The sequence below is a fragment of the Acanthaster planci genome, linkage group LG20, assembly GCF_054643075.1.
Source record: "Acanthaster planci isolate LZ-2023a linkage group LG20, COTS_SCS, whole genome shotgun sequence".
Classification (NCBI taxonomy): Eukaryota; Metazoa; Echinodermata; class Asteroidea; order Valvatida; family Acanthasteridae; genus Acanthaster; species Acanthaster planci.
The window spans coordinates 136,150-159,112 of NC_141796.1; the positions used below are offsets into that span (position 1 = coordinate 136,150).

At 39.4% G+C, this 22,963-nt stretch overlaps 2 protein-coding genes and 1 long non-coding RNA gene across 8 annotated transcripts in view; 1 reads left to right on the top strand and 2 right to left on the bottom strand.

Annotated features, from left to right (window-relative positions):
- Positions 1-11,778, bottom strand: part of LOC110975422 (uncharacterized) — a 29,219-nt gene extending 17,441 nt beyond the window's left edge. For 3 of the 5 annotated variants that reach the window (XM_087130854.1, XM_022227909.2, XM_022227908.2), the window contains exons 1-14: positions 11,379-11,777; positions 9,345-9,399; positions 6,636-6,767; positions 4,645-4,707; positions 3,196-3,257; positions 2,956-3,029; positions 2,637-2,719; positions 2,240-2,322; positions 1,928-2,061; positions 1,566-1,698; positions 1,107-1,228; positions 831-951; positions 302-439; positions 47-157 (exon numbers count right to left, since the gene is read on the bottom strand). In XM_087130854.1, the coding sequence (XP_086986980.1) occupies positions 47-157; positions 302-439; positions 831-951; positions 1,107-1,228; positions 1,566-1,698; positions 1,928-2,061; positions 2,240-2,322; positions 2,637-2,719; positions 2,956-3,029; positions 3,196-3,257; positions 4,645-4,707; positions 6,636-6,767; positions 9,345-9,399; positions 11,379-11,495 (1,428 nt within the window). In that variant the 5' untranslated portion in view covers positions 11,496-11,777. Of the gene's footprint in view, positions 1-46; positions 158-301; positions 440-830; positions 952-1,106; positions 1,229-1,565; positions 1,699-1,927; positions 2,062-2,239; positions 2,323-2,636; positions 2,720-2,955; positions 3,030-3,195; positions 3,258-4,644; positions 4,708-6,635; positions 6,768-9,344; positions 9,400-11,378 lie in introns of all 5 variants that reach the window. The other 2 variants (XM_087130855.1, XM_022227910.2) reach the window with 2 other exon arrangements.
- Positions 11,779-12,590: 812 nt separating this feature from the next.
- LOC147795796 (uncharacterized) lies at positions 12,591-15,068 on the top strand. The gene is made up of 3 exons (XR_015423506.1): positions 12,591-12,691; positions 13,566-13,669; positions 14,494-15,068. It is a non-coding gene; the product is annotated as an uncharacterized LOC147795796 (long non-coding RNA).
- LOC110975452 (prostaglandin reductase-3-like) lies at positions 14,137-22,950 on the bottom strand. Of its 2 annotated transcripts, none has more exons than XM_022227966.2 (13): positions 22,352-22,950; positions 21,702-21,848; positions 21,333-21,420; positions 20,354-20,452; positions 20,002-20,100; positions 18,895-18,934; positions 18,501-18,529; positions 17,958-18,032; positions 17,661-17,732; positions 17,422-17,483; positions 17,030-17,129; positions 16,714-16,899; positions 14,137-16,544 (listed from the first exon to the last, which is right to left on the bottom strand). In XM_022227966.2, the coding sequence occupies exons 2-13, from the start codon at positions 21,827-21,829 to the stop codon at positions 16,470-16,472; spliced, it is 1,053 nt and encodes a 350-aa protein (XP_022083658.2). In that variant the 5' UTR covers positions 21,830-21,848; positions 22,352-22,950; the 3' UTR covers positions 14,137-16,469. The 2 variants fall into 2 exon arrangements, with proteins under 2 accessions (XP_022083658.2, XP_086986725.1); XM_087130599.1 differs by having other exon boundaries at positions 21,702-21,959; positions 22,352-22,466.
- Between the last annotated feature and the right edge of the window lie 13 nt (positions 22,951-22,963).

The window sequence follows — 22,963 nt, forward strand, 5'->3', positions numbered from 1 at the left end:
ATAGAGTAGCAGGTAGCAATCTGAGAGGGCATCGACTATGACCTACCTTGGCATCTGCTGAGGATCCTACCAAGAAGTCAAGGAATCCTTTCATCATCCAGCTAGAGTTAGTCTCACCAGGATGAACTCTGGCTGTCAAGACAACTGCTTTCTTCATCTGAGGCACAAGAAGAAATTAAAGACACGAATCACAGGCATGACCTGACAGGAGTATAAACCATTATCCAAGGATTTGGACTGGTGGAACTGGATTACAATGAACAACTTTCAGGCATGCATCCAGAAAGAAGGTACAACTTACCTTGGCATCTTCTGGGTTTTTGGCAGGTGATGTGATTGTTAATATGTGGACGATATTTCCAGCCAGTGATCGACACAGAATCCTTAGCTTACAGAACTTACTGCATACAGGATCATTGGACAGATTGAGTAGGTAGTCCTGTTAAGAGATTAAATGCAGCCATCAACAATTACCTCAAAGAGTACCTCAACATCTGAATGAAATTCATGTAGTGGTTCAATATGAACCAAAGATGAGTCTCTCTATTCGTGCATTAATAACCTGACACAAAACGAGCTTTAAGATAAGGCCTTGTCTGGTGGTGTGATCAAATAATCCAGCCACAGTGATCAAATAATCCAGCCACACAGTGATCAAATAATCCAGCCACGTAGTGATCAAATAATCCAGCCACACAGTGATCAAATAATCCAGCCACGTAGTGATCAAATAATCCAGCCACACAGTGATCAAATAATCCAGCCACACAGTGATCAAATAACCCAGCCATATACTGAGTTTAAATCATTCAATTGACAGGACAACTCACCTGTAAATCTGAGTAAGTGTATGGATAGCAATGAGCAAAATAACAAACATCGTTATCATGAGGGAAGACACAGGTCCACGTTAACGAGTAGAAATTCCTCTCACACTTCCCATCAGATCTCCTGTAAGAAAAATAATGAAAAGATGGTCATATAAACACTTCCCAAGGAACAGAGAGATTGCGTTAGTTTGCTTTAATGCTCTTTAATGTTTTTCCCTCATCGGTCACACTCAACAAGCAACCTATATTTCTCATTGAGGTTTAAACAGTACTTACTTGAGATAGTTCTTGTAGTATTTGATGTCTTCACCAGCTCTTCTCCAACCAACATTCCTCTTCTGAGCATCAATCTCCGAGTATAACAACGGTCTCATTCCATCGTTGTACAAGCTGCCAGGCTATAAACCAAATATACCAATGTTCTTAGGCATCATTTCAAAATTCCTATTGGTTGACTATAGGACAGGGCCATCCGACCTATAACAGTGACTTGTGTTGAGTGAATAACGGAGGGGGTGTTGCTGCACTGAAGCCACACAGCCTTGGGAGGAATGCAATAAAAAGGCATAATCAGTTAGAATTGGCCACTGGAGAACACTTAACCTGATAGCCAACCAATGATAAATGTATCAGTCGCACCCACCCAATAAGAATTTTGAAATGGTGCCTTATCAGCATTACACCTTCTGCATTACAAAACTTTTGGAAGGTATCATCTGACCTATTTCAGCTTACCTTCATGAAGTTGGTGATAGTGAATCTATACTTAACGCCTTGTCTCATGTTTTGTATTCTGAAGTAAAACCACTGTGTGTGTTTGTTGGTGTACAAGTCATAACGAAGTTGTAGCTCATAGTCATACTCAGACCTACAAAAAGAAAAATGTTTCTGGTAATTTGAAGAACTCAGCACAATGAATGAATTGTTACAGTTAGGTTAGGCAGACCTAGGTTGGAAAGGGTAAGAATGGATTAAACTGGTTGAATTGGAAAAGCCTATCTAGTAGTAGTAGTCATTTGTAAGGGAAGAAGGGGTACTTCACAGATATCAAATATGTCAAAAGACTTTCTCACTCTTTCAGAAAATTATTGACTTACACTTGTGTTACTTTCATCAGATTTCCACTCTCAAACCGAGACTCAAAGATAAGTGTGATGTCCTCTGGAGTTTTGATCTTGACTGCCCTCATTGGACAACCACTCCGGCTTCCTCCGACCCTTGACCTCAAAAACTGAAAGGTTATGGGTTAACAATTATGGATGAAACTATGAAAGATTTCTGTGCATTCACAAGGGCATCAGAGCATAACATGACCTTTCTTTTAGACATGTTCACCGCCTACGAGCAACTGAAGAGTACAGAGCATTCTGCATGTTATAAATTAGATTACACCAATAAGACAAACTCACATAAGCTTCCTTGGTCGGTGGGCAGAAATACACCACTCTTCCTTCTCCTTCAGCTGAGGGTTGTGGCATCTTCTCATAACCAGCTGAAACAAATCAGTATCAGTCATTCTTAACTACATGTACATGAAATCGGCTTGGAGTCAATTGATTGTTCAGTGTAAGTTGATGAATCAATCAATAATAGGAAATCTCATCAGAAAGAGCAAGAAAACGATCATGTACATGTATCAGCTTTGTTTGTAACCATATTTCTAATCCATTGAAAACAGCGAAGGAAAAGAGCTGATTAAAGGTAACTAAATATGCGAGTCTTGGATGAAGGTTGATGGTACAAAAATTTCCAAAACTTTTCTTTAACAAATGTACGTCAAATGTGAAACCTTGAATGTTTACTTACATGGTTGATAAAATTTTTCACGTTCCTTTGGCACATAGGGAATGTGATAAACTCTGTCAGGTAACACCTCCATATCTGCTGGCCTGAGATACACACACAAATACAAGCACAACAAATCTCAACCTTTCTATTCTAAGGAAGCCATAAAGAAAGCTACACACATGTACCTTACAATATTCAGCCCACATGCATCACACATTCATTGGGCCTCTTGTAAGGGTAATTGGCCTTAGAAGAAAATTCTGATATCTTTGATCTAATTCAGAGGTCACGGAGGTGGGATCACAGGGTGAGATGATGGAGTGAAGGGGCTACTCACCACCTGGGGGCCTGCTGAGATCCTCCATCTTTGGACTGTGCATATAAATGTCTGGGTTCCCTGAGTCTTGGCACCTGTTTGTCAAAAATACAAAGCAATTTCTTTAATCATGACAAAACACCTGCCACTGATAGTGGATTGGGATTGAGGGACTTATCCAAGACTTTGTCACAATCAAGTTGACATACATGTATGGGTACTCATACAACTGTACAAAACTTCTTGTTTCAAAGAACTTACCATCTTTCCAGCGTGGTATTTGAAAGTAAGTTGAGTTGTTCTCTTCTCTTCCTGCAGATTAGCTAAGGAGGACAAATGTAAAAATAAACTGGCAACAGAGAACTGTCATTCTGGCATTTGAAATGCAGATGGAAATTACATGGATATGGCTAACAAAGAATACTATATCCGTCAAAAATCATAGATTAACCATCCAAAAAAAAAATGCTCAATTTCAATTAAAAGGTACATTGTATCACGCTAAAAATCAACATTTTCCTGTAAAATCTAAATGTCCTAGTGTCAGCAAAAGCATTACTACTACAGCAGAAACAGGCAGTAACGCCGCACATGAAATCCACACAGCAAATGCCCTTCACTATTGAAGAGCAAATGGTCTACAGCAAGAACACTCATGCTAAGTACAAGTGACCACTACAATGCAAAGTGTGGCATCTTCAAATATGTACATGTCCATGTACCATCCTTCCATGGCAATAACAAGGTAAATCAATAACCAGAGGGCAGCTAAGCCATTTTTAATTAACAGACACAGCTACTGTTTCAACAACTCCCTGCTATGTTTATACAGTAATTACTCCAACATTGTTATATGCTTGCCAACAGGTGATTTGACAGGTGCATCAGTGGTTATAATTTTCTAACATGTCTAGAGTTCATTTAATTGCATGTACTGTGGAAGTGCGACAAATTCCAAGAAAAGCAGACTTGATCTACGGAGGAACAAAGAGCCTGAGTTTTGATTTGACATTTCTGGAGTGATGTGAAGTACATGTACACATACATGTACCGTAGCACAGTTTAAGAGCAAACCTACCCGGTATGTACGTGTCAGTGAAATGTACCAGTACATGTATGCATGGAGGCAGAAAAATGGGTTTCAGTTAATACATGTAGTAAACACCTGTATCTGATGCATGTATTTGTATCAACATGGCATCACATCCACTTTGACTGTGCCTAAATCAGTAAACTACCAATATCTGCCCTGAGCGAGACCAAGAGAGGGCGCAACTTCTCTAGCAGCAGAGGCTCTTTTGGTGAGAACTGCACTTTGCTGGTTCATATATGACTATGAAAGGCATGCTTAATGGTCTTGTGGTTAGCAAAGAAATACACACTCCCCACCAACATGGTTCTTTTCAACTGGAAAAGGTCGGGGTGCTTGAAATGCAGTACTGGCATATTTGCATGACAAATGAACAGTGATTGCAAGTGAATTAAATAGGTAAGAAATTAAATTTTAACAAAACAAATGCAATATCACACTTTAAAAAAGCCTTGATGAAATCTTGCATCCTGTCAATGCTACATGTACATGATAGTAATTATGATCATGATTCTGCACATTAGAGCTTGGTAAGGCAGAGCCTCTCCACATATTACATGCACATGTAGAAATAATGATATGACAGCAGCCATCACACAATAACATGATGAACAACTTACAGTGTGCAATGATCGAGTTCCACAGAGTTTGTAACGAGGCATAAGGGGAGATGGTGCCTGAAACTAGTGAAAGTTTCAAGAGTGAATCACCGACAGAGGACAAGTCCCTTCACTGAATACGATCCATAACCATACAGGACAAACAGTATACAAAAATGATGTGTTTGCCTCAGTTCAATGCTAGAGACTGTATGCTTCGCCTCACTTCAAATAAAAAAAATACCAAACAGGGAATAAGAAGAACCCCACGGACAATTATACAGACTTACAGAAGGTTCTTTGTATTTTCGCAAATGTTAGTAGATGTAAAATGCAATGTGATAATTAACTGGGCTTTCACCACTACATTGCAAAGCAAAAGCTTTTTAACCCTAACCCTCCTCAATCCTTCACCTGTTGGAGGATTGAGGAGGGTTAGGGTTAAAGAGGGTGCTCACAAATGACAAACAGAGCACTTGGTCATGAAAGAAGTTAGCAAAGTACCTGTACCTGGGCATGCCGGTAAGTACATGTACATGTACATACAGGTGTATGTGTGCATGTACAGTAGTTAGTACAATACCCAGCCAAAGAAAAATATGATAAATTCATCAAACATTTGTTTGCAGAGCAAATACATGTACTCAGAGCACACAAAGAAGAAAAGGGCAGTTTTGTGGGATATGTTTCACACTGAAATATAAGTAAGCAATGTTTTCTTTTATGTAAAGAGTTTGATAAGAATTTGCGAGTTTTTCTCTCACAGGGACTTTCATGTTGTTGCAAATTCCAACAACTATTTCTCAGTTCTGCAAATTACAGTTCTCAGATGATAAGATCACATGGGAGCTGAAGCATGAGATTCAGAGTCATATGGGCGCTGAAGCATGAGATTCAGAGTCATATGGGTGCTGAAGCATGAGATTCAGAGTCATATGGCTGCTGAAGCATGAGATTCAGAGTCACATGGGTGCTGAAGCATGAGATTCAGAGTCACATGGCTGCTGAAGCATGAGATTCAGAGTCATATGGGTGCTGAAGCATGAGATTCAGAGTCACATGGGTGCTGAAGCATGAGATTCAGAGTCACATGGGTGCTAAAGCATGAGATTCAGAGTCATATGGGTGCTAAAGCATGAGATTCAGAGTCACATGGGCGCTGAAGCATGAGATTCAGAGTCATATGGGTGCTGAAGCATGAGATTCAGAGTCATATGGGTGCTGAAGCATGAGATTCAGAGTCATATGGCTGCTGAAGCATGAGATTCAGAGTCACATGGGTGCTGAAGCATGAGATTCAGAGTCACATGGGAGCTGAAGCATGAGATTCAGAGTCACATGGGAGCTGAAGCATGAGATTCAGAGTCACATGGGAGCTGAAGCATGAGATTCAGAGTCATATGGGCACTGAAGCATGAGATTCAGAGTCACATGGGCGCTGAAGCATGAGATTCAGAGTCACATGGGAGCTGAAGCATGAGATTCAGAGTCTCATTCACATTTTCTGGGGAACACACCTAACTGATGAGAAGTACATAAGAAGACTTGCAAAGACATTGAAGTTCATGCACTGCATGTCCCAAAACTTTGTGTCAGATTTCATTAGGATGGGCCAACTTGTAATTTTGTTATGCTGTTTTAAGTGAGATATAGATTTGTTAATTTTTTTTGTAAATCTCTTGTTCTAAACATGGTATTGCCCGTCAAAATGATGCTACATATTACAATAACTAAGTACAACAAGAATGGAAATGGGAGATCACAAGTAAATTTGATAAAGCAGCAGTCGAACGCAATGCAAACTTTAAGACTTCTTTAAGACCTTTCCCATAAAACTGCCCCTTTGCCCCAAAACAATTTTTTTGTTGTAACACAGAAATGTTGTGGAAAAGTGATTTCCACAATCATGATACCCAGAGTACACATGTACATGTATGTACAGTGCGTTGAAAAGTTACTCACACATAAATGCAGAATTGAAAAGTTCAACTCAAGTTGAAGACTACTCATACCTGAGTCCTTGTCATCTTTGAGTGCTTGATTCTCATACTCAGTGTCTGAGCCTTGATCACTGAGAGCATATCCATGAGTACAATCCCATTCATCAAATGCACGGGCTGAACTTCGATAACTCTCATTACGTCCTGTGTAAGAAGAGTTGGATCAACAGTAAAAATTTAAACATTCAACTTAAACCATGGAGAAATTATTTGTCCATGCTTTAAGGCAATCAAATACATATAAGCAGCAGTGGATTCTGATAGGTGATCACCAGTGTAATATTTGAGTATCAAGTTCACTCATATAGTGAACTGGCTTGGAAGGAATAAAGGTGAACAACATGGGAACTGGATGGTGAATGCACGAAGGTGAGATTACAAAACAAATTTTAACACTTCAGACAGTCCCACTTTTGTAGAAAGTAAATTTCAAGACAAAACGTACTTGAAAGTTGAAAAGTACTCAGCTAAGTACTTTTCGAGTATTTTTGTAATAAAAATGTAACGTTTATTGTCATAAAATGTAAAGTTTATTACATAATGAAGGTGTGAAGTCATTTTATTTTGCAATGTTGCCTCTTTGCGTTCACTGTCTACTCTTCCTAACCAGTTCAATATTTGGCAAAGAACTTGGTACTCTGAATGCACCTGTACTCGACTACAACCCTGGTGATTATAGGCCTAACAGACCATGGAGCTAATAATTCAACTTACGGTAGGTCTCTGGCAACATTTAAGCCATTGCAATACATGTACACAACAGACAAGATTAATAAAGAGTATGTTACTGAAGGCTCAGCATGTGAATTTACTACCTGCGAGTAATTAGCTTTTCTTCACAGCTCAATAAAACATTGAAGGCCCTGGATGCTGGAGGCCAATTTTTATTCAACTAAAAGAAAAGGCTGGCTGGGCTGGATGATGCATGTACATGTAGGTGATCAACTTCTATGGTACACCAAATGTTTACCATAGGTCTTCCTGACATTAAGAGGATAATTTCATTTGCCAGAAAAGTCAAAACCACTTAGTGTGCAAACAAGTACCCATAGTAGAAATTGGAGTACAAAACTACATGTATGCTCCACACTACACGGCGCTGCACAAACACTTGCACGTATGTACCGGTATATGTAGATATCAGCGTACAGTTTGATGGTCACTCTGTTGCAGGGCATTGCTGTAGTATTGATTACTTCAAGAGTCCTATGAATGTAAATCAATTTTGGCCTAAATGTGAAGTGCCACAATGGTCACTCATTGGGGGTGCCACAGCAGTGGTGTCCAGAACAATTTAGCCCTTGAGACTGCAGTGCTTGTAAAGTCATGGAGGTGGTCATGGAGGTGGTCATGGAGGTGGTCATGCAGGTGGTCATGGAGGAGGTCATGGAGGTGGTAATGCAGGTGGTCATGCAGGTGGTCATGGAGGAGGTCATGGAGGAGGTCATGGAGGTGGTCATGGAGGTGGTCATGGAGGTGGTCATGGAGGTGGTCATGGAGGTGGTCATGGAGGTGGTCATGGAGGTGGTCATGGAGGTGGTCATGGAGGTGGTCATGCAGGTGGTCATGCAGGTGGTCATGGAGGTGGTCATGGAGGTGGTCATAGAGGAGGTCATGCAGGTAGTCATGGAGGTGGTCATGCAGGTGGTCATGCAGGTGGTCATGGAGGTGGTCATGGAGGTGGTCATAGAGGAGGTCATGCAGGTAGTCATGCAGGTGGTCATGGAGGAGGTTATGCAGGTGGTCATTGAGGAGGTCATGGAAGTGGTCATGCAGGTGGTCATGGAGGAGGTCATGCAGGTGGTCATGCAGGTGGTCATGGAGGTGGTCACGCTGGTGGTCATAGAGGAGGTCATGGAAGTCATGGAGGTGGTCATGCAGGTGGTCATAGAAAAGGTCATGCAGGTGGTCATGCAGGTGGTCATAGAGGAGGTCATGGAGGTGGTACAGTGTACACATAGCAAAGTACTGTACTCGTACATGTACACATGTTGGCCTATGTACATGAATGCACTTGTTGGGGCTAAACATGTAATGAAGTTCAGACAAAATAAGGACGAATCTGAAATGGGTTCAAATTTTTTGTCTGACAATGTGTCCAAGAATTATCAAGCAATAGAAAATTTGTCTCCTCAACATACATGTACATGTAGATGAAGGGCAGGCCAGGACAATCTATGCATGGGACAAACACAATGTTCACAGTCTAAATGTACATACAATAGCATCCACAAACTTGAAAAACAATTCCAAACAGTCTGTCTCAGTTGTCTGAATGCATGTGTTTTAAGAAAGAAACCAAAAAATTAAGTCAAAATAAAATGGCCATTTTGTGATGATAAAAACTATTAAAAAGCTTACATAGCTCTGAGTACAACTCTAAATTCTACATGCCAGGTGATTTTTCTCTTTCTAAAATACACCATACCGGTATGTTCTGTGTAGTGAGTACTTATGCTATACCGAACCACTGAGTTTCCACTTCCAGTAAACACCAGTAACATGCCACTGATACTATAAACAAGATGACAGCGGTTTTGATTGATGACAGTGCCCTGATCCAGTTCAATTTACCTTTGAGCTCTTATTCAGGTGAATGGAGGGATTTATTATGTCAACATGCTAGCGGTTACTGTTTGGTTTATTTCAATGTCTGAAACATTTGTGCAATCTTTCACAGCAACTAGCAATAACACAGCCGTACTTTTTTAAATGTCTTACCTGTGTAGTAGCCATAATGCTTCAGATGATTCCTCATAAAACTCTGATACGGATCCTGTCATGAAATTCATGAAAAATACTGTAGTGTCTTAACTGAGCAACTCAAATCTCTTCAAATATAAAGTTATCAGGAACGGAAATGGGACTTGTGTCTCATGGCAGTTGTCTTATACTACATGTTTGTTGGATGCATTACACATGTGCCTTTCATTCACCAGTAGAAATGGATGAGAAATGAACACTCTTTCAATGCATCATCTGTCCATACATGATTTCAAATCATTGTAAAGGCAAAGTTGTGAGTGATTCACAAAGACACTCCCCCACCAATACGGTCATGGAGATGACATGTTTTGTCCCTCCCTCCACATACAGGTATCACATGTACAGTGTACCTTAGGCCCAATATGCATCAGTAGGGTATCTTGAACCATGAGCAGAACCCGTCCACAAAACGATGACAGGTTACGGCCAGTCCAAGAACACAAAAAATCTTGCTTCAAAACACTGCCAAAGAGGAATTACAGTCGCTGAACAAGGCACAATCAAATACTTTATACACTGCATCTACCGGTACCGGTAGTTAGCATTATAAATGCAAAGAACCAGTGAATGTATTGGATTTCAAAACACCAACAGCTTGCATTCAGTGATCTGATTCAACAATTTGATTAGGAACTCCACGGCTTCAGGTCAGGTGACACCAAGGTTTAGCAACCTTCAGATGCTATTTCAGGATTGCATTCAACATTCTGCGATCATTACACTTTTAAACTGAACACAACCGTCTTTTTCACGGCATTGCTTTTCACAATACATGTAGATGCCCACAAAAATTCTTAAGTTTGCCCAACATCAGATAATGGACAATACAGGCACTTGTGAATAAAGAAACACTCGTTAACAGAAAAAGGCACTTGTTACAAAACACGTTGTAAAGCCTAAAAACCCCATGTACATGTATGTAGTTATGATACCACTGAAGCATGCATAGCAAAATGAAGTAAATTTTATCCAGCATTCTTTTTCTTAGCAATTTCTTTAAAATTCCCCAAGGAAAAAGATGGAAATGTCGTCTTGAGAACACAGTGCTTGTAAAGCGCCCCATCACAGCGCACACTTCTTGTACATGTATGTACATGTACATGTAAATTCAATAACAATGAAACTTGTACAGGAGCACATTATGCTCATCATACAGGAACAGCTCTCCCTCCATATCAACATCAAGTCACAATTATAATCATGACAATGCAAGCACAATAGCACAGACGGCTTTGCAGCCACTTCGCCCCACTTCCACTTAGCCCTGACCACTTCGCCTCTAACCACATCGCCATTTCACTCTAGGTATTCCCACTTCGCCTTGTCACCACTACTCCCTAATGTAAACTTTGCCAGAATGAGCCATAGGCCTATGAGTATGACCATAACTGCCTTTGAATTTCATACTAGGCCTACATGTACCACTTGACTATTGTTGACATGGTCGAAGTCAAAAATGTCAAAAATCATTAGGCCTACCAAGCAAATTACAAATGTTAAGTGTTCAAGTCTAACATACCAAGTCTTACCCCTAGAACTATGGTCAAGGAGTACGAGGTTTGTCATGCCCGTCATACTAATTAACCCCATAATTCTCGGGTTAACGTAAGGACGAGTCAACATTCATTTCACACAGTCCAATTCCAATGAAGTATGAATAAATTCCAAGTGCAGTATTCATGCTGGTATCTGCCTCGGACAAGTCACGAATTATTACAAAATAAGGAAAAAATGTTGCATCCTGACTCCATTTCAGCAGTTGTGTACAAAGGCTATGGGGAGTGAAGAGAATTTTCTAAGTATTTCCCAACAACATCGGAAAATGTTTCTCAGTCCAGAATCCGTGTCTTTCCAGCATTTCTGTAATATGACTGACTTGTATTGAGATGATGGGGGCCTATGATGCATGAGAATGGGCAGTCAGAATGAAACATTTTTTCTCTATATTTATTTTTAAAATTTAATTCAAAATGTTATCCCCATACTCACCAGGTCAAAATCAAATATAAAGTCTTGCTTGTTACCTCCATTCATTTTGGTACCCCCTTTACGGCTGTAGACACTTTCTGTGTGCTGCAGTATCCGCGAGTCATGCACGACGTACATGTACCATACAGCAGCTCACCGTGGTCCCGAGTCCTAGGCGGCCCCAAAAACAAACTCCAGATGTGAACTTCTAACTTATCCTTACTTTTCACAGTAACCCACAATCTTTTGGCTGGAACCATCGAATGCAAAACTTCGATGTCTATGCATTTCGGAAAATGGTATAACGTTAAACTAGCGAGCATTACAGGGCTGAGACTGAAACGCAACAAAGTTTAGGCGCGGAACACAGCATCCACAACTGGAAGACATTTTGGTTATAGCGCCACTCAACTTTTGATTATAGCAACACATGTCAACCACACATCCGCCATGAAAAACAAACCTAAACAGGAAAGAAATGTGACGGGACTCATATTCAAATAATTAGACTATATCATATAGGGACTATTTGGAAACCCTTTGAAAAAATAAGAAGTTTTCTTTCCCTTAAAGTTTAAATTTAGTCAAATCTATTTTAAAAGGACAATTACTTTTTGATTTTCTAGCTTTACGGATGAATTGAAATTTTCGGGAAGGTAAATTTATAATCTTTCCAAAGCTACAAAAGCGACATTTTTTATGGTTATTAGATAGGAGTTTCCTCTCTCATTGGTTCAACTTTAATAGATAATCATCATTTACTATTTTTTTAATTTACCAGAGCTCATAGAATGTCATTTTTAAAATTGGTGAATGGCACTCCCCATTTAAAAAATGGAGCGGTCCCACGGTAGGATTGCACTACACCAAATACGCGCCCGAAAACAGTGCAAAATCGGACCGAAATAGCGCCGCCTGTTGATTCTCGTGAAGAGGTTGGCCTCCGTTTTCTTACTGGAAGTTCAAGAATATAGCCAGAAGATCACTTTTCGTTTCAAGTCCATGGGAGTTAGCCACGAAAATTTTTTTTATTCGCCTTTGAAGGAAGATGCCCCCAAAACTAAGGCTCATTTCTGAATGTAGCCGCCCGCCTCTATCCAAAATAGGCCCGCAATTTGGGTCTTTTTGTGAAAGAAATACTCCGAATCGGAAACTTCAGTCCCAATTTCGGGATTCATAGAAATATTTCTCGAATGCCTCCTGATTATGGCATAACTAGAGATATCAGTGGTCTCATGAAATCATAGCGCCCTCAACTATCACGTTATAGAGGGCGCTCTAAATAGTCCTTTCCCTCTTGCTGGTTTATCTGGTTCACTGACTACTCAAAAATGGTGATAAATTATTGCAAATTATCCTCTATAATAACAAGTATCATCGACAAATATAAGCGGTTATTTATTTGGGAGATTTTTCAGGATTGATTGAATGTAAAATTTCGAATTGATTGCTGCGAGTAAGTGTGATTGCAGCGGCTTCTAATCGTCTACATCATACACGGCCTCGTACACGTACACGATAACATTCGATTTAGCATGTTTAGTTCACCATGCTTGATTGTGCTGTACACTTGTGAAGTTAAATGGTGCCTATTTAGCCTATGTTGTATGTCAGTCACTTGCGTTGAGCGTGTCCAATGCTGGATATCTTGGAATTTACGTCTGTAAAAACTACAGAGCATATTATACCTAATCAAAGGTATAACGTTGGACTAACCGCCTAGCCTAGGGCCTAGAAAGTAGTTGCAGTTTTTGTAGCAATGCCTAGCAAGCTGCCTATGGAGGGTCAGAAGGTGAAGGTAGGATGTAAAATCATATTGAAATAGAAGGATTTGGACTGAACTGTAAGGCTAATATGAGCCTAAATCTAAATGGGCTATGCACTGGGTTTTTTGTAATTAGCATGTTGAAGTTGAACTCTACTTCTCTAGCATGGTTGAACGTGGCGGGGGGGCCTATTGGCAACTGTCATGATTGTTCAGGCATGTCAGTTACATGCTGTCATATTCTGAAAGTTTAAGTGTTGCAAAAATAAAGCCACGACGACACCCTAGAAACCTGGATTTTGTTGTAATGGTTAGTGACTTCCTTTTAGTATTTTGCCAGTATTTCTTGCCTTTCTTCCCCAAAAGTATTAGTAATTACCAAAATAATCCTGATGTAAAGTTATTAACTAACAACTGAACTCCAGTAACTTTTGTCTTAACAGCCGGCTCACAAGACATTCAAGATCAAGCAGAAGCTTGCCAAGAAACAGAAGCAGAATCGTCCCATTCCACAATGGGTACGCATGAGGACTGGCAATAAAATCAGGTAACAAGATGTCTTAAAGGCTGTGCCGAATATCCGAATAACTGAATATTCAATCGATTGTCGAATATTCAAATATTATTTTTCATATTAGAATATTCGAGTGCAAAATTCATGAAAAGGGAAAGTTTTCTTTTGCTTTAAATGTGAACAATTTAAAAGGAATCGTAATTTTCGACAGGGCTATAAGTCTTGTTCATCTCTTTAAATCTTGCTACATTGTGGCTGGATGTACTCCTAGATGGGAGAAGCTATTATATAAATCATAATGTACAAATTTGTGTGGTATTGAAACTAACTTTGTATATGGTTTGTTCATTAACAGTTTGCCGGTCCGTGCAACCGAATATTCGGATATTCGATCAAATTCAAGGTCGAACATTCAAATAGTGAATTATTCCAATTGACTCAGCCTTAGATGTCTTACGGTACTACCAAGTATCACAGAAGCCCAAGGCTACTGATTACACTTGTTGCAGTCTTATAAAAATCAGTGTTTTAATCCTATCCGTGGAAACATGGCAAATGTGATGCACTAAAGCATAAACCATGGGAAACTTGGTTTGGTTTGAATGTAAAACGTTCAAAATGCACATTGTCACTTGCTACAGAAGACGCATCAAGAGTTAAGGATGCTGTACAGAAAAACTCTCCTGGAACACTTGTTTTATAAATTAAAATCTCATTCTCTGCCATTGTAAGGATCACATTGAAGGGTTCATGGATGACTTTGCATTTAGTAGGATTCAGTACTTCTGTTACATGTACATGTACATGTAACATGCAGGGGTGCAGTCACATCGTTCTAATGTTTTTTCCTTCTACAGATACAACGCTAAGAGGCGCCATTGGAGACGTACCAAGCTGAATTTCTAAGCCCTCGGGCAACAAGGCTGTATACATAAAGATTCTCCTTTCAAATGGACAATATGAGAAGATGCCACTCACTAAGATGTACTGCAATTGCCGGCTATACAAGGAGACAGGGTCACTAGACACACGGAAGGCAGCAGCCGAGACCACACCACCTAGATTACCCCACCATGTGGAGAGCAGTCTGCGATGGCTAAATCACTTCTCATCCTGGGCCATCATGAGCATGCCAGCATCTGTCCACCATGTGTCATCTACATACACTTCAAGTGGGAATGAGCCAACATTGGACTTTGCAAACCAGTTGATATATAAACTGGGCATTTAGTCACCATTTTAGGATGATTTCCAATTGTTTGGACACTATTCGGAATAGCTCATTTTTGTCTGGTAATTTCAGTAAACCATCGAGAACTACACACAATTAAATCTCCTACTGCATATACTTTAGAGCTCCCTGAATTCTTGAAAATAACTCTTGTTGTGTGAAGTGGCAATAAAATTGTTCATTGAAAGGGAGAAACTTTCATTGCGCCCGTGTGTTAAATGGTTTTTTACTTTCCAGTTAACTACTGTCTTTTACTAGTCACTGGATCAAATCCATCAAAATCCAACACTCCCTGTGCAATCCACATTTCTTACATAAAGTCCACCACTAGCATGATGGTCTTTGTTGATGGGTGTACATGTATTACACATGGCTTACTTTTCATAACTTTTAGTACTGCTGCCATGACAACATGGGCCTGCAGTGCTTCAGGCTTCCTGGACCAAGTTCATAATCCATAAAAAAGTGGAGATTTTGAGGAATTTGGGGGCCGGGGTTTGTACATGTTATTTTTTTTTGGAACCTGCCACCATTATCCGCATGGATGTAGTTTAATCACTTTCTGATAGTTTCAATAGACCTAAAACATAACGCTTACTACAGTGCATTGTGGGAAAAAGTGTCTTTTGTTTGATGTGATCCATAATGTTTCTGCATCAGAAATATGGTTCAGATGAGTTGCTTTTACACTCTGCAAAATGTAAAGGTTGCATTCATCATGGTTCACTTGTACTGCCTTCAACATGTGCACAAGAAAGAACGCTGTTCTCATGAACTGTTTAAATTCTACATGTACTCAATCAAAATATCTATCTTTTTAAAACCACTGAAAGTAAAAAATTTCAAATTTTACTACATATACATTAAAACGAGATATGACTTGTATGTAGCAACAAACCAATTTTCACACTTCCTTTGATAAAAAAATAGCTGATACATTTCCTATTTCCTACTCTGATCAAATTTTCAAACCTCTTATTCCAACTGATTTGACATTTAAAAAATTTCAGTAATTTTCCAATGTCTCTGAATCCCTTCAATTGACACAATTTCTATACCGTCAGTTGATCAGTCATCTTCAGATGTATTAACCCCAACCAACAGGTTGATTGTGCCTACTACGTCACATGACCTATTGTAGGCGTGAAACATCAACAAATATGGTGTCCTTCCTTAGTAAAGTGTGTTTTAAGTGTTGTTTACTAACAATAAAGCCGAGTTTCGGAATAGCACTCAGCACATCAGTAGTCCGAGTACTTTACAGATCATCTGCTTATTTTTTGTAAATGACACTCATGTGACACGTAACTATGGAATGATAACATGTTTGTTGATGTTTGATACCCAATCTAGGTCAAGTGACTGATTGGGCACAATTGGTCCATTAGAAGTCCATATATAATTTCACTTACTAGCCAATCATCAATAGTGCTACCTGACCTAAGCATTGAAAAACTTCAATTTCCTTGACTAGCCAATCAAAATGCTTCAGTGCTTGAGACTGACCTATTGAAAGTCTTGAATTTCTCTGACTAGCCAATCACAGCCTTTTAGTGTTAGAGAATGACCAATTGGAAGCCTTTGATTTCAGTGAATGTCCAATCACAGTCCAGCAGCTGGAAGGGGAGCATTCATCTCCACGACAACCTTGCCCTTATTTTTGCCACTATACAGATACTGCAAGAAATAAAAAAAAGAAATGAGAAAAATTCAAGAGGATGTTTGACTTTAGAATTCACATTGGAAAAGTCTAAAAACCAGAAACAATCTTGAAATCACAATCAGTAAAACTGCATTATGTCAGCAATTCTATCATAAACAAGACTGAGCAATCAATCTCACTTACATCAATGGCATCCATAACTCCCTCTACTCCCTTGAAGGGTCCTTTGTCGCTGTTCGTACCAAGATCAACTCCTACTTTGAGTGACCCCTTGGCAAAGAGATCAGCTTGTCTGATGAACGACGCCCGCCATTGGTCAGTGTATGTAAATAGGAAGAAACCACTTATGCTGGCCGACTTCGATAGGAGCTTTAAGACAAGCAGAACATTTTCAAAATGAAGCCCAATCATGTACATGTACTCCTGATCACACAAAATTTGCTCTATCAATTCACATAAATTTGGCACATTTAAATACAATGTAATACAAAACCCTTACCCCAAGCACTTCTTTTGGATGAATTGTTGGTGCTGCAATGGCATCTTCCTTGTATCCAGAGATAAAGCCAATGGTGATAAGACGTCCTTTTGGCGCCAAACTAGACATAAATAATTACAAACAACATAGACCCTATCCATTGGGGACACAGCTGAAACCTCTCTTGTCGCTTCTGTAAATATTCTGGCAGTGCACAATGTAATATGTAATTACATATGACCCATATTGACTATCCACACCAAAACACATGAAGTCTAATTTCAACATTTTCTCATGAGGCTTCTATTATTCAGAGTTCTTAATTTTAACCTGCCTAAGCTGCTTCATGCTTTGAAGACAGGAATGTCTGGGTTTCACTCATGAAATAAATCCGCAAACGTTAGAGTCGTTACCTGCGAAGGCAAGTATGAAATATATCTCCACCAACACACTCATAGACTACATCAACCCCTGTCTGAAATGAAAGCAAAGTGACACATTAGAAACAAGTCAAGATTCTCAAAATCTTCCAGCTACACAAGCAGACAATGGCTAAACTGATTTCAAGAAAACCAACCATCAAAAAAATCCACCAGTAAGAAAAGAACACAACAGGAAAAACAAAGATCAAAGCAGACAGCTCTACACTTACTGGGTATTCTTTCTTCAGAACATCTGCCAAGTTTTCTGACTTGTAATTGATAGGCCTGTCACAGCCAAGACTCTATAAGAAGAAAGGGAAAAGATTTTTTCCTTAGAAACTATCAAGGAAAGCGTACTGCCAGGAAAAAAGGTTTAGGCTGTTATTAGCAAGACAGTAAACTCTTAAAACTGAAAAAAAAACTCTTAAATCTTCACAATGATTTATCCATCACATAATGTAACTTCCACTTGCATTGGAAGCGGTCTTTCCACCCTTACAAAAATTAAGAAACAAATGACCAGCCACCTTCAGGAATTCAGCTTTGGCATCCGATGAGCATGTTCCTATCACATGGCATCCAGCTTGTTTAGCAAACTGAACCTGTAGCAGGTCGACAGAAAAAGAGAGCAAAACCTGTAATCCCAGCTCGGCAACAAGATAATTATTTTGGGAAATTAACAACATAGTCTTTCAATGCAAGTGATGGCATAATCTGAGTCTAATTTCATGGACCTGCTTTACAGTTAGCAGAAAAATCATGCTAACTTAGCAGAAAAGATTGCTCACCTTAAACACTATTTCATGGCGGTGTTTTGCATGATTGTGCTAAAGGTTGTGCATGCACAGAGATTTCTATTGTTACATTTCTAAGTTAAAACAAATTTTTCCTCCAAGGTTAGCAAGCTATTGGCTGTTCTTATTGCTTACAGTCTCCATGAAATGCGTGGAGCCTCCTTTAGCATGTGTTATGCAGTGCTGTAAAATTGAGCCCAGAAATAAAGCTCTTTGCTGAACATATCTAAGCAATTTATCCAGAATTAGTTTGAATCAGGACATAATGATACTCACCGCAAACTGCCCGGTACCTCCAGCAGCAGCTGAAAGAAAGAAGAAACATCCCAAGATGAAACAGGGACCCCTCTCCTTATTCCAATCTTCCCATTTGCATTTTATGCCTCATGATTACAAAGTTGCATGTAGAAGAGCAACCATTAAGCATATAACTGTCCTTAATGGCAAGAATCTTGGCATTTATTACACATCATCAACATTAAACTCCACAGGATTTAGATAATTGACAGTGTACTGTTTTATAATGAGTGACTGATTTGTGCAATGAAGCAGCAAGGTTCTTCCTTCTCCCTGGAGAAGACTGTGAAAGATGCTAAATTGTGAGGCCAAACAAATAACACATCGTATTGAAGTAATGATTTAAGACAGATGTGAATACATAGTAACCAACCTGTCACAAGCACCGTTTCTCCTTGCTTAATCCTTCCCACCTGAAACACATCAATACGAACAATTATTTCCAAATTTGCATATGCAAAGACAGGTTGACCCATTACTGAATATTAGACGGAGTCGAAATTCTAAACTCTTGAATTTTGACAGTACTGATATCCGATATAATTAGGACAGTTGAAGTTGTAATGAGACCACTTAATTTTCAACCAAATTTACTGATTCTCAATAACTCAGGGAAAGTTTGAACACATATTTAAATGTCTCCCCTTCTTATATTTAGCATACATCACCACATCCAATCAACAATAATGCATGTTTATCTAGAAATGTCAATGTTTGTTACACCTTGATATAACAGATGTCATCCCAAGTCACATGACTTAACCTTCCTGAGGCTGATATCCCTGAAGATTGGCACTGTTAACATTGAGGCACACTTAACCACTTCCTGCCGGGAAGCCCGGTTTTGGGCACCATGTGTTTATACGCAGAGCCGGGGTGCCCGGTTTCGGAAAAAGGAACTGGTCTGTGTAACAAAAGACTGTACTCGGAACAAAGGACCTGCTGCTGGGAATTGCCATAATTTTTCAACTTCCATTTTTCAAAGGTAATCCGCCACTGTTTTGAAACAGTATACCACTGTTTTGGGCACAGTGCGCCCGCAGATTAGCACCGGGGACAAAAGTGCTCCAGGGGCCCATTGATGAGCAACACAGCGCCACTGCTCGCTAATCCAGCTGCGTATGAAAAGACGCAACTGGCATTCACCGGAACAAAGGAAATTATGCAACACTTCACAATTCTGGGCTCTCTTTTACAGGGCTGCAGGCCTGGGTGAATACTCGGGCGTCAATGAAGGTTGCCTGACAGCTTAGAGTAGGCACCAGAGAGTCATTCACGTGGGTGTAAATGACCAGTAAATGAACATATGAGTTTTTAAAGAATTTTGAAAACAGAAAATTTTGAAAAGGTTCCACCATCACATCCCGCTCAAGAGAAATCTACCCAGCAGGTAGTGGTTAAGATATCTAAATATGTCAGACAATGTTTGTTACACCTTGATGTAACTGTAAAGCAGATGTAATAGATCACCTGATCTTACCTCCCTCAGACTGATATCTGCTGTCATGCCACTTATCAACAATGCTGTGTACTCAGGTTGAATGGATGGGATTGGACTGGCCATCTTAGCTGGAAGAACCTACAAACACACCAAGACAGTTTCAAGCCTTCCGTTCTCTTACTTGCTATTTTCAAAGGAGTCTTTGTCAAGAGCTTAAGATCTTAAATATAAGTATAGTGCACAATAATTAATTGCTGCACAACAACTGAAATCAACATCTTATTAAGCATTCTTTTTTCTATTAAATTAAACCTTTTCTCACTTTAGAAAATAGTATTTTCCTTCTGAAAATGTCTAACCTGATACAGGGGTTACAGTTTTACACACTTACCTGATATTCAGAAAAAGCTCCATTATGCATGAAGCACACACCTTGACCAATCTTGACATTTTTCACTTCACTACCCAGATCAACAACTTCGCCAACAGACTGAAAATTAATCCAAAAAACACCCCATGATTTAAGTTATAAAATTCACTGGAGTACACAAAGTTGGAATGAATTACCCAGCATGCTCCATGCAAGAAAAATAGTGTAAACATCCACAGTAGAATAAGAGGGTGTGGTAAAGCCATTCTGTAAAGTGGCACAGTTCTTGCTTGTTTTGCTCAGCTATAATTGTGCCATACAACTGAAGCGAATATTATTACCACTAAGTATGCTGGTACTGACGGATATACCGTACATGCTGGTATTATTGCATAAGCAAGGGTTCCCTTTCAAGACGTACAGCCTGCGCTCAAGCTTTGCTGTTTCTGGGGCTAAAATGTGGAACGATCTGCCAAATACTCTCATGCAAATTGAGTCTTTTCCAGTTTTTAAACCTGAGCTTTTTCAACTTTTGTTTACATCATACACAGGTTTCTATATTTGTGTCTTACTCTCTATTTTTATATACATTACTCGATGTTTTGCTCTCTGTATTACTTATACGTGTGTGTGTCATATATACAAGTACGTTGTCATTTTTAATTTGCGTATATTTTATATTAGTTTACTGATTTGGCTCGCCCTAAATAAATATGCTGGTAAGCAATTTACTGTATAACGACAATGCTGTCTTACATGGTTGCACATTATTTTTATCGGTCTGGGGTTTTGTGGGGGGTTTTATATTATATCAAAGTGTGTAAGCAGCCCTAAACTTTTGCCTTACCCTCAGGTGGATGGGCCATAGAGGTTATAAAAAGAAATTTCGGAATCCCACAAACAAAAATAGTGCCCCCCCCAAATAATTTGGATCCACCCTTTATCACTGTCTGAGTTCACTGCTTTATTTCTGCAAGACAAAACAGCATTTAACACTTACCTCAAATCCAATTTCAAAAGGAGGCTTATCGTCTAAGCTGTATCGGCCAGCTGTTTTGTTGATGTCACTTGCATTTATCCCAACAAATCTGTTACATTAAAAATGCACCTAAAATCATCAGACACAACAAACTCCAATTAATAACCAGCTTCAAGCATCTATACTACCCAAACTGGGAAAATAATCCCACGTGTTGATGACATCAGCTTGTGATGTTTTATCCTTGTAAACAAAAGACAAATTAAATCCCTCTCACAAGGCCTTTTTCCGCACTAGACCAATCTCAGGGTTAAGGTGAGGTGAGAATGTTTTTCTTGAGGTGAGAATGTTTCCTTGAGGTGAGGAAAAACAATTCTAATTTATAAGTACCTGTTGCGAACCAAGATATCCTTGGGTCCTGGTTTAAGCATGGGAACAGTCTGCAAAGTCACTGCATCCTTGAAGTGTTGTGACAGTTTGGTAGCTACAAGCTTCCTGAATGTGGCAGGGAGTGCCATGTCTCTCAAGATGAACTCACTGTCAGTTGAAAAAAAGAAAAAGGCCCTGGCTATATAAACAAGCTACGGTTTGAAATTTCACCTTTTGTATCAGTTCTGTGATGTTCCACTGAGAACACTTGGTCCCAATCTGTTAGTGAACAGACAAAATTAAATTGCTGAAAGTGTCATAAACACAACCCTTAGGAATTGCTAGCATTGTATCGAACTTGCTTTAGTTACATGTACAGATCAGATCATACAACAGCAAAAATAAAAGGAAAACCAAACAAAACTGCGATTTAAAACCAATGGAAAAGAAATGGAACTTGTAACCAAAACATGCCGATTTGCATGACTCTGCACTTTTTGTAATAAATTTTCAATCCATTTCTTTAAGTTGGGTAAGCATTTTTAACAATTCTTCCGAGATATAAATGGTCTAAAATATTGGCAGAGCTTAACCCATTTAGAATTTGACATTTCTTTTTGTTTTTTAATTTACTACACCCTATATTAATAGTGGCAAATTTGTGATATTACCTGTGCTGATGTACACGAAGATGTTACTTCACTGACGTCCCAGATTACAAATGCGGGACATGCACGGGTCGAGTACAAAGTACACATTCAACAGAAAACAGGAAGTTCACCTTTGGCATAAATTATCCTGAACAGTAACCCGGTTAAGTAAGCCACCATGCCAACTCCAGTACCAGCAATCTTGTCATCTGACGAGCTTTTGAACGTCTGTAGCGGGGTGTATTGCAATAATTTCCCTGCTAAATTTGACCTTTTAGGTCATTTTATTGCTTTCAAATGGCTATTCAGTAGTACTGGCTTCCGTAAGTATGGTATCGTAACCTCTCTCTTAGGGTAGAGAGGCGTTATCATAAATAGAAAGTCATTGGACTGACCATGGAGGACTGACTTATACACACACTACTGTTTTATTCCGAAGAATTATTTACATCTTCTCCATATTTACAATGAGCAACTGCTACTAGTAAGGCTGGATATTATTCAAGTAGTGCTCATCCAAATCTGAGCTATTTATTCGGGGGTGATAGAAAGGTTGTTCACATCGGAGTTGTTTAGCCAAGGCTGCCCACTCGGAACACCGGGAATGACCGTTGCTGACCTGTGGAGCTGGTC